At 40.0% G+C, this 12,355-nt stretch overlaps 1 protein-coding gene across 4 annotated transcripts in view; it reads left to right on the forward strand.

Annotated features, from left to right (window-relative positions):
* The window catches only part of Ccdc170 (coiled-coil domain containing 170), a 75,655-nt gene that overhangs the window by 13,502 nt on the left and 49,798 nt on the right, over nucleotides 1–12,355 (forward strand). For all 4 annotated transcript variants that reach the window (XM_048799914.1, XM_048799917.1, XM_048799924.1 and 1 more), the window contains exons 2-3: nucleotides 8,845–8,973; nucleotides 10,332–10,588. In XM_048799914.1, the coding sequence (XP_048655871.1) occupies nucleotides 8,845–8,973; nucleotides 10,332–10,588 (386 nt within the window). The remainder of the gene's footprint in view (nucleotides 1–8,844; nucleotides 8,974–10,331; nucleotides 10,589–12,355) is intronic.

Below are 12,355 nucleotides of genomic sequence, written 5' to 3' on the forward strand. Positions count from 1 at the left end.
TTGGGACACACTCACTGGCCAAGCTGATTTTCCCCGTTGACTTCCGATTCCTTTTTCAATTCTCAAGCTGCCTCCTGCTACTCTCTGGATTGGAGCTTTAGGGGAGGAGAGGCTGCGGGTCCTGGGCAGACTGAGGTGAGCTCTGGTGGTTAAGGAGGCGATGAATCCCTTCTTTGGGAAGGATGGGGTTCCTAGCCAGGAGCCTACAACATCTGTCCTGAAGAGGGTGTTGAGGACAGGGGTCATCCTCATGGCAGCTAGAGAGGGTTGCTGAGGACCACGGCAGAGGTATGAATCTACATTTACTCTCACTTATTTTGGGAACAAAATGGAGGGAAAATAATTCTAAAAACCTCTCTAAACTTTGTCTAAAAAGACAAAGATCTTTCTTTGTCTCTTTACAAGAATTCTTGTAGGAAGGCTAAACACTGTTTGACTTCTTTCTGAAGTGGATTATTTGCTTACGGTTGCTAACGTTTTCCACTTTCTGGTTATTTCCCAATGGAGGCTTTGTTGCTGTCAGGATTGTGTGTTTGCTGGAGGTGGTGGAGTGCTCTAACCAAAGAAATGGCTGCTAGGGAAGATGAAGCACCATTTTGTTGAGTTTTCTTCAGGCAAAGCTAAGGGCCACCTTGGGAGAGAAAGCAAGGAGTTAGTACAACACAGAAGCCAGATAGGTATTTTTTCCCCCTCTAATTTGCCCTTTGTTAATTGGAGATATTTCTCCAGTTAGTTAAAAAAAATCACTGAATTCTTGTTTTAAATCTTGAAGGCACTTCATATTTTGGCTACAATATAATTTATGTACCATTCATTTTAGCAGTGAATTTCCTGTCCCCAATGCAGTCATCACATTATCCTTGCACACCAAGGGCATCCCAAGCACTGCTGGAACTCAGTGGTTCTCTTTCCTACTGCCTCTTAGTGCATGCTGGGGTTCAAGTTCACAGTTTCCTGTTGCTTCTGCAGCCAGTAAGAATTTACAGATGTAGTATTCAGCATCTCAAAGTTCTACAGCAAAGAAAATTAGGATATACCAACTGAGAACCAAGTAATTTGGACCCTTAAAAGGCTTTCAGTTGTCTTTTACTTATACAATTAAGAAATTTTTAAGGGATTTTAATATTTTTAGATATACATGACAGTAGAGTGTTTTGATATATTACACATACCTAGAGTATGTTATTCTAATTAGGATCCCATTCTTGTGGTTGTACATGATATGGAGTTTCACTGGTAGTAAGAAATTAATTTTAATATGAAAATTAGTCACTTTTTAAAAAATTTAAATCTTCTAAAACTGATACCAAAGGTGTAAAATTCTTCATATTTATGTTGGGACAGCATGTGATGTTCTGATACATATGCACATTAAGGTTAGTCACTTTCCCTTTAAAAAGTAGAGTATTGCAAAATATGCTGTAGTTCCCTTTGGCAATCACCTGTAATCTTGATCTTTCCCTCCATTCTCCAGAGTTAATAATTGTATAGGTCTGGTGGGTGTCTTTGAGACCATTGACAATACTTTTTGCGTTCATATTTGCACCCAGGGAAAATACCTTATTTTACTTAGCATTCACTTTTAAAACATAAAAAGTATCATGTTGTTACTTTTGTTCTCTAACTTACTTAAAAAACAGTATGCTTTTGAGGTCTATCTATTTGCTCCAAATAGATATAGACTGGTTCTTGTAACTGCTTTCTAGATTCTCTTCTTATGGATGTAGTAGTTTACTAATTCCTGTGTTAATAGACACTGTACACCATGAACATTACCAAGAACTGGAAGAACTGCGGGTCATAGAGTGTTAATCAGAGTCCCCCAACAGTACCTGGGATGTTTTACATGCCTGTCCATTAGGCATACTTTTTTTTAATATTTATTTTTTAGTTTTAGGTGGACACAGTATCTTTATTTTTATTTTTTATTTTTATGTGGTGTTGAGGATGGAACCCAGTGTCCCGCGCATACCACGAGAGCGCACTACCACTTGAGCCACATCCCCAGCCCTCATTAGGCATACTTTTTTTTTTTTAAATTTATTTGCTCTCTTAGCTGCTCATGACAATAGAATGCATTTTGACACATCATACTTATATGGAGTGTAACTTCTCATTCTTCTGGTTGTACACGATGTGGAATCACAGTGGTCCTGTAATCATATATGCACATAGGATCATAGTGTCCGATTCATTCTACTATTCTTCCCACCCCCACGACCCCTCCCCCCTCACTCCCTTCTACCTAATCCAAAGTATCTCTATTCTTCCCTAGCCCTGCCCGACTTATTGTGTGTTAGCATCTCCATATCAGAGAAAACAGTGGCCTATGTTTTTTGGGATACGGTTAACTCATTTGTAATTATACAGCACAGAGAAGTAATCATTGCTCAAGAACTACCACCAGTTCTTCTTCTTTTCCCTCCCTCCCCTTTCTCCCTTCCTTCTTTCTTTCCTTCCTTCCTTCCCTCCTTTGTGTCTTTCTTTCTTCTTTTCTTTTATTCCTACTTAAAAAAATATGACAAAAAAATTCCTTTTAAGTTTTACTTGCCTCATTTTTAAGTGAAGGGACAGGAACAACCCCCACTCACAGGGTTATGGTGTAGAGCAATGGGAGAAGTTTCTGGATCAGGACATATTGGTTGTGAACAAATTGTACATATACACATACATACATACACATACATATGTATCCTTATATGTGAATGTATGTATTCTGATATATATGCATGTATAAATATATAAGATACTTTATAACCAGTACTGAAAGCAGGTCTTCAAAAGCCTTTGGCACCTCAGTGTTTCCCATTGCGGCCCCTGCACACCCCACGAGGAGAAGACTCAATGTCTTTAGTAAAGCCAGACGATTTTAGACCAGTGTATTCTCTTGGTTTTCCCCTGGGGTTCTGGGGATGGTGTATTCTTTTCAACAGGAATATTAGGTTAGAAGGGGCTTCAAGTAAATAAGAGTAATGCCTAAGGGGAAAAGGATGGTAGGACAATGTAAGGATAATATGATCAGCTTTTTGTGATACTTGGTTTTAGCAGCAATGTCTTCTTCCCAACGTGCCCCATCGCTGCTAAGGTGCAGGTGAACAGGTTGACTCCCTGGACCCCACACCCGTCACATGGTCCACTGCACCCACGAAGGTGCACCAGAGTTCAGGTGCAGGGAAAGGAAAAAGAAAAGCAGGAGGCTCAGGAAAGTCCGTCCAGGTAGGGAGGAAAACGGATGAATGGCCAAAAATTGCTTGTAGTAATGATTAGGTGGGAGAAAGGCAACTTATGAGACAATTTATGGATGATAAATTAAGGGAGAAACTTTACTAGTTGGAGTGAAGGCAGACAATAGGGGGGAGTGTCTTAGAGGGGATTCCTCACTGGGCACCACTGGAAACATGAGTTTGCAGAGACAGAAGGAAGCTCAATGCCGGAGTCTGCAGGAATGCAAGACTGCACTGCAGTTTGGAACCATGGGGAACAAGAAAGGGTGGGATGGATTTAGGAGCTTTTGTGTGTCCGAGGCAGGCAGTGATTTTCTCTCTCTCTCTCTTGTCCATGGAATAATAAGACAACTAAATGCCATACTAGCAGGACTGGCCCAAGACATTGTCCACAGATCAGATAATGGGACACGTTGTCTACTTGAACTATGAATAAGCTTTATGCCACTGAGCTTTGAAACCATCCTTTTTTCTGAAAAGACGCTGAGCCACCCTGTGAGGCAATTGCAATCATTATCATAATAATATCAGCAGCAAAATCAAATCATACATAGTTGGATATTTAAAATTAATATAAAATTGCTTCCTGGGTTAGCTGAGAGGTGCCTAATAACTTAGATGGTCCTCGTGTGATGACAAATGGATGAGCTCTTAATCTTGCCATTTTTGAATAGGCTAAGAAAAAAGTTTTAAGGTGAAGATTGCTTAATACTTACAGGAAAAGTTGAAGGACTTTCAAAAATTTTATGAACTCCCGGAGGGCTGAATTAAGACAGCAACCCTCTGAAATGTCAGCTGTCATATGTGCTTGTGTCGAGGCTGCCCACTGTCATTTCTTGTCATCGTGTTCATATATATGCTATGGAGCAAGGCTCCTGGGTTTTGTCTTATTTTTGAAAATTTAAGAAGGATGAAAGTAATACATGGTTGTTGAAAAAGATTTTGGAAAATATGGAAATGTATAATAAAGAAGAAAATAAAATCTAGCCCTGGAACTAAATGATAACCACAGTAAGCATTTTCTTCTCAATGTTTTTCTTTTCTTTAAATTATATTTAGTTGTAAAAATAATGCATAAATATATCTTTCTTGAAAAAAAATCAAAACACTACGTCCCTACCCACAGCTCCAGTACTAGCGTCCTACTGTCCCCTGCAGAGAAAGTACTGTCATTAGGTGACTGGGTGCTCTGTGGGTCTTTCTCTCTTTTTGTCCTATATATTCATAGTAAATACATGCAGTGGTACTTTTCCTCCTGTATGTGCTTTGTGAGAACAAGTATCAAACTATGGATGAATGCTGTCTTGTTTTTATTCAGTGATATTTCTTGAGGATATTAGTATGCCCCAACATACAGATCTATCTCATATTACCTGTTGCATCAGATTCTACAGTACGGAAATGGCTTAATATTTTTACAGTAACCCCCTTCCCCATTTGTTGCTACTACAAATCGTGATATATTATGAGTATCCTCTGTGCACATGTGTGAGTATTTTTCAAGGGGAACCAATTGGAGAGTTGAGCTCAGTGAGATCCTGTTTCTAAATAAAATATAAAAGGGCTGGGGGATGTGGCTCAGTAAATGTATAAGTGGGTCAGAGACTTATTCATTTACATTTAATTAATTAGTTAATTCTTTTTGTGGTGCTGGTGGATCTGTTAGTTTGCCATTGCTGTGACAAAAACATCTGATGTGAACAACTCACAGGAGAGAAGATTTGTTTTGGTTCCTGCTTTCAGAGGGTTAGTCCATGGTCAGCTGGTTCCAAGCAGAAGCATCATGGTGGAAGGGGAGAGGTGGTGGAAGAAAGCTGCTCAGCTCAAAGCAGGTGCCAAGCAGAAAGAGAGAGAGGAAAGGAAACTGGGGACAAGAAATGCTGTTCCAGGGCATGCTCCTTCTTAGTGACCTACTTCCTCCAGCCAGTCCCATCGCCTAAGTTTTCCACCACCTCCCATTAATGTCATCTAATTATTAATCCACTCATGGATCAATCCACTGATGAGGATCAGAGCCCTCATGATCCAACCACTTTCCTAAACCCCACCTCTGAACACTGCTATATTGAGGGTTTCAAGAGCCTTGGGGGGGTGGGCATTGGCATTTTAAACCACACCATAACTGGATCAAACTCAGGGCCTTGCGTACACTAGGCAAGCACTCCACCACTGAGCTATACCCCCAGCCCTACATCTACATTCTTTTTTTTAAAAAAAATAGTTCTTTAGTTGTAGTGACACAATACCTTTGTTTTATTTATTTGTTTTTATGTGGTGCTGAGGATCAAACCCAGTACCTTGCCCATGCTAGGCGAACGCTCTACCGCTGAGCCATAACCCCAGCCCCTCTACATCTCCATTCTTGAAAGATATAAACAAACTGGTAAGGCATCTGAAGGATATACTCATTTTATATTCCTAGAAGCTATATAGGAAAATAACTCTTCCCTTCTACTTGGCTGACACTTGGTAGTATCAAATTTCTTATATTTTGCCCAATCTGCTATACAAAAATTGGTGTGTCTGTGTTTTAATGTGTATTGCCCTGAATCTTAGGGAAGTTGAGTATCTTTTCATATTTTATATTTTACTTCCACTTGTATCTCTCTTAATGGAAATTTCCTGCTTATATGTTGGGTCCTTTTTATGGGGTCATTTGTGATTTTCTTACTAATTTATTGGTGTTTACAAATTTTCTAAGTTCTAATAAAACTTTTTTTCTTTTGCATAAAATTATTTTACACAACTAAAATGAAAGTGTATATACCATTTTGTATTTTGTTTTTTTTAAACTAAAATTTATATTGCATTTAGCTGGGTTCGGTGATGCATGCCTGTAATCTTAGTAGTTTGGCAGACTGAGGCAGGAGATTGTGAGTTCAAAGCCAGCCTCAGCAACTTAGCGAGGCCTTAAGCAACTCAGTGAGACCTTGTCTCTAAATAAAATATAAAAAAGCTGGGGGATGTGGCTCCCTGATTAAGAGTCCCTTAATTCAATCCCCAGTACACACACACACACACACACACACACACACACTGCATTTTTTCATATGACTAAAGTCTCCCCAAAACTGGCCTGGGGAAATAGCTCAGTGGTAGAGTGCTTGTACATCATGCCTAGGATGTGATCACCCACACCTGAGTGAGTCTGGGGGAAGGGTAAGCATTTGGTGGTCATAGTGGTGTATGCTTATAATCCCCGCTACTTGGGTGGCTGAGGCAGGGGGATCATGAGTTTAAGTCTAGCTTAAGGAATTTAGTGAGACCATGTTTCAAAGCAAAACAAAAAACAATGTAGTCTCCTAAATGTGATTTTTACTGACTGAATATAATTTTATTTATTTATTTATTATTTGGTGCTGGGGATTGAACCCAGGAGCAATTTACTGCTGAACTATACCCCCAAACCTTTTTATTCTTTATTTTGAGACAGGGTCTCTGTAAGTTGCTTAGGTTGACTTTGAACTAGCGATTTTCCTGCTTCAGCCTCTTAAATAGCTGGGATTACATCGTGCCTGGCTGAATATGATTTTATTGTGCATTTGTATCATTTTCTTTTCCTTTTTTTCCTTCATGTTAACATTATTCTAGATCTGTAGTTTTTTTTTAATGTTTGCAATTGCAGATTATTTTTTTAAAAAAATTGCTAACACTCACCTTTTTGAATATCTTTGTATTAAATATTTGGGAATTTTTTTTTCTTTTTTCCTCCTCCTCTTCTTCCCCTTCTTTTTCTCCCCCACCTCCCACAATGCTGTGGAGTCAACTCAGGGCCTCTGTGTGCTAGGCGAGTGCTTAGCACCGAGTGATAACCCCAGCCCCATCCTATCTTAATATATAGTTTAATTTATCCATGAATGTTTGAAGATAATTCTTTTGGTACTGTTTTGCATTAGGTTGTAACCTCCTAAAATGAATTTCTGAATTGTCTTGTCTGGCTTTTAGTTTTACATTCAATGGACATAATATTTTTTCATTGGAAGGAGATATAAAAATAATATGACTATACCATTTCTTTTTTATATATCTTTAATTAATTAATTTATGTGGTGCTGAGGATTGAACCCAGTGCCTCATGCATGCAAGGCAAGTGCTTAACCACTGAGTTAGCCCTTGATCATGCCATTTCCTAAACAAAGATGTTAGTTATTGAACAAGATAGTCATAGGGGACCTTATTTTCCTAATGGGTTTTATAGAATGGCGAGCCATATACCCCATGGTTGAAACCTCTTGTAAGTGACCCATGTCCTCACTTAGGCTGGTTTAGGACACGTGGCTGTGGTGGTTAGGGAGGAGAAGGCCCTTCTGAATCCTGAGAGTGAACAGGATGTGGTTCTCCAGTAAAAGCTTCAATGGATCTTGTTCTGCTTTCTCCCCAGGAGGACTCAGCTACCATCTCCTTGGGCATGTTGTGACTGGCAAACACTGACTGTTCCTAAGTGCCCAGAAAGTTTTGTTTGGCATCTATGAACTACAACACACTGGTCATGACAACGCTTGTTGTCAGGTTAAGGGCTTTATGATGACTTTTACATTCATGATTATGTCAAACACTTGCTGTAGTAGTTGCTGGCAGTCATCGATGGTTTCACTGATGTGTCCCTTGAGGCCACTGAGATTCCAGGAAATTCTCCTTTATGTGACCTCTTTCATATTTCTTCAAAAATGAATGGGTTTCTTTCACAAAGACCTTAGGCTGGAGGGACTTCACAGAGGCGGGTACAATTATCTGTCCAAACTAAGTAGTGGTTCTTGAAGGAAGTGGACATAATGCTCGGGAGAACAGAGACAGGACCCGAGGCTGCAGGCTGACCACAGCCTAACCCTGCCAAGTCTGCTCTGCAGAAGTGTTTATTTGGCTCATATTTTTCTTTAAAAACATTTTGACAGTTTTCAAGCTGCAAAACTGAGAATCAATTTGAAAAGTTTGGGTATATGTTTTGTCTTACAAAATCAGAACGATTTGGCCAGCTGGGATCCTTATTTTTGCATTGGTGACCATCAGTGGAGCTGAGAGCTGCTCCCTTCTGGAGGGATGAAGGCTTTCCATGCTCTCCCCATCTCTAATCTCTTGCATTTCTTTGAGGCATCTCTGTGATCCCAGGAGCTTATGGGATTGAGAGTAAAAGGGCTTAGTGAGGAGGAAGAATATGGTCTTTTACATGAAATCCCGTGATCTCTGATGAACAGACAAGAGAGGAGCTGATCACCTTTATAGTCAGGAGACAGAGGAATGATGGAAACCACCTGATACAGAGGGTGTGGTGCTGTTTCTCTTCTGATAGTTCTTTGCTGACTCTTTCTGTGCTGGGCAAGGGTCAAATAGCATTTGAGTTGTTTGGAAGGAAATGCTCTGAATGGCAAGAGTCAATCCTTAAGTGTCAAATCCCACTACCACCCTGGGATAGCCCCTCATTAGTTCCTGGGCTATCTCTGATCTCCCTTTGAATTTTGAGAACAAGAATAAAGTGATCTGAACACAACACGTTTCTGGTTAGCATTTTCAACACATTTGAAATGCGAAGAATACTTCCATGCCATCTAGCTTTGCACAGCTGCACAGAAAAGATTGTTTATCATTTTTTCTCTGTATTTTGTCTTTTTGGGGGAACTTTCAGGAAACTCGTGATCATTCTTTGGAAGTCCCTGTCTCTCGGGAGCAATTAAACCATTATCGGAATGTGGTTGAAAATGTTCGAAGTGAACTTGCCGCAACTTTGGTCAAATTCGAATCCGCGCAGTCTGAGGTAAGATAGTGCCCCTTTATCATCAAAAAGTGGGTCTTTCTAGCTTCTGACAGGGTGAAGTAGAGGACAGAAAATTAGGAGTGGGATAGTAGAATACAGATTGAAGCTTTTTGGCAAAATCTGCACTTCTTCTTTTCTGGTGAGCCCATCCCCTAGAATTCCTGAAGGGTTGTGCATTTCCACACTGCAAAGCAAGGTGGCTTGGCCTGGCTTGAATCTCAGAAAGCCCTGCAGCCTTAAGTGACCAGAGGGCACCTGAGGACTTTGGGTTGAAGCTGCAAGGGCTTTGGGGAACTTTTAGCCTCTCAGGGAATATTGTCCTTTACTGTGGATTGCTTGCAATATGGCGCCTTAGGAGGGAAATCTGAATTCCTTTCTTATGGAAGTTTTGATTGGCTGGGGAAATTCTAGTAAGACATTTGGGGTCCACCTGCCCTCTAGGCTAGATCAGGTCTACAGTAGAGCTTTGAGTCTCCCTAGACTCATTCTGCTCCTAGCCCAGTGGTCTCTAGGAATCTAGGCTGGCCTGTGAGATAACAAGCAATCTCCCTGAGGCTGCCAGGACCCCCCCTGAAAGATGTGTTGATACTGTGTGTGTGTGTGTGTGTGTGAGAGAGAGAGAGAGAGAGAGAGAGAGAGAGAGAGAGAGAGAGAAGGGGGGGATGTATGCAAGTACACTTATAGTTCCAAAGAAATGCATTGCATTTATAAAATTTATCAAGTGTTCTTGTAGGAGAGACCTGACATCTTAGTTTGGTAGGATATGTACATTGATGAGCATTTTGATGCCAGAGAGCTCATAAAATTCAAAATGTCCCCATTTCATATAAATGCAATAAGGGTTTTCCTTTGCTCTCATATTTTTTTTTCAGAAATCTGAATGTTATTTTTTCACCAACAATTATGGTCCAGAAGGCTAGTAGAAGAAATATAGTGATATATCAAATAGTCTGTATTTATTTGAGAAATAGTTGTGGCTGTGAAATCACAGAGTGTGGCTTGTAGGTTCCTTGAATCATTGTTTATAAGAAGCAAAAGCAGCAATACTGGATATAGAAAATGGGTTACTGCTGCAAAATATATTTATTACTTTTTGTAATCCCACCACAAATGTTTCCTGAATGAGACGAAAATCATTGCTCTATTGGTTTTGAAAAAGACAGAACATGAAGCCCATTATTAAAATATAATTTCCTACTTGAAATACAGATAGAAATATGAGAAAAAGAAATTAAACCTGGATTAAGTCATGAAAAATAGTATAAGATTTTAAATTATGGTTTTGGATTTCTAACTGGTACTTCAAGTGGTATGCCATTAGATTCCTTTATCTTTTTTTTTTTTGTTGTTTTTGTTAGCTTCGAGACCTGCGCTCCAAGATGCTTTCCAAAGAAGTTTCCTGTCAAGAGCTAAAGGCTGAAATGGAGAATTACAAAGAAAACAATGCCAGAAAATCATCTCTCCTCACCTCTTTGAGGGACAGAGTTCAAGAGCTAGAAGAAGAATCAGCTGCACTTTCTGCTTCTAAAATCAGAACGGAACTCACAGCTCATGCTGCAATCAAGGAGAATCAGGAGTTAATGAAGAGAGTTGTGGAACTAGAGGAGAAATTACAGTAAGGATACTGCAATATGTTCTCGGTTTAGTGAATGATCCATACTAGCTTTGGAGCAAGATATGTCTTTGAATAAACTTCAAATATTTTGTATTATCTGACCATGAAACTCAATTTAAAAAAAACATATTATTAACTCTAGATATCTTTAGAGTCTTAAAAGCTTTTTCCTAGCTCTTTCTAAGTCTCATCGAGTGTCTCAACAAATACAAGATTGTCCTAAGCAGGGGTTTGTCCTATAGACGAAGCTTGTAAAAACACAGCATATGCAAAACGGGAAGATTTTCTCTAAGTAGAGGTTTAACCCTGAGGTGACAGGCTTGTCTGCAGAGGGAGGCATTTACTCAGAAGAAGTTATAAAAATCCTGGAGTGCAACACTCTAGCTCCTGTCCTCCTCCTCTCCCACTTCCTGCAAAACTTCTCCAGTGCTTGTACGCCAGACCACCCAAATGTTCTTCATTAGGTTTTATTACCAGTTTACACAAAGGACTCTTAAAACTTAGATTTTTCCACACTTGGTTTCATAAGGAGGTGATCATTAAGACAAAAGTGGGACCCGGTTGCTTCTAAAATATATTCAAAAAATTCTATACATGACTCCAGTGTCTTTATTAATAAAATGCATGATGTTTATTTTGCTTGTTCCATTTTAAAAAATAAAGCAACACCCTAGCTCCTGTCCTCCTCCTCCTCTCCCACTTCCTGCAAAACTTCTCCATGCTTGCACGCCACCATCACATCACCATCTCCAAGTGCTGTCCTCTCTCCTAGGGCTGCTCCACAGAATCACTCGTTTAGACCACCAGTGACTGCCCAGTGCAGGGTGAGTGGTCAGCCTCGCCTCGCTTGACCTGTCAGCAGCACATCAGTCACAGCCCGCCGTTCTCCTAGAGTCCCTTTCTTCTGTTGGTCTCCAGGACATTGAACATGACCGTTTCCATTCTTATCCTCTCATGTGGTTTCTTCTGCTGATTTCCTTCATCTCCTTGACTTCTAAATGTTGGAGTGCCTCGGGCTCAGTCTTGAAATCTCTTCTCATTTCTTTGTCATTTGGTCTCATGACTTTAAGCATGATCTAAGTGCTGGTGACACCCACATTTCTGTATCTAGCTTGAATCTCCTTCCACAACTCAAGACCCACCATCTTACCCACATCTCTCCACCTGGTCCATCAGGCACCTCAAACTTAATGCATCTAAAACTCTGCTCTTGACGTTCCCACACAATCCTTCTGCACAAATTTCCTTATTTTCTTCAAGGATAATTCCATTCTTCTAGTTGATCAGGTCCAAAATCTTAATATCATCCTTGGTTCTATTTCTCTTTCATACTCATATTTGGTTCTTTAGCAATCCCAATCCTATCTACCTTCAAAGTGAACCTAAATTCTGACTGCTTCTGTGGTCACCCCAATAACTACTGGATATTGCATTAGACATTTGAAACATTAACACCCCACTCCTGATATTAATTTCTGTCTTAGTTTGAGGTGCTATAAAAATACCATAGACTGGCTTACACAGCAGATATTTATTCCTTTATAGTTCTGGAGGCTGAAAGTGTAAGATCAAGGGGCTGGACAGTTCATTCCCTGGTGAGAACCCACTTCCTGGTTTGCAGATGAATGCCTTCTTGTGGTGGAGAGAGGGAGATTTGTCATCTCTTTCATGTCTCTAATATTATTACCTAATTACCTCCCCAAGGCTCTGCCTGTCATATTGACGACTAGGGCTCAATGTATTAATTCTGGGGGATATAAACATTTA

Source organism: Marmota marmota, unplaced genomic scaffold (genome assembly GCF_001458135.2).
Source record: "Marmota marmota marmota unplaced genomic scaffold, marMar, whole genome shotgun sequence".
Taxonomy (NCBI): domain Eukaryota; kingdom Metazoa; phylum Chordata; class Mammalia; order Rodentia; family Sciuridae; genus Marmota; species Marmota marmota.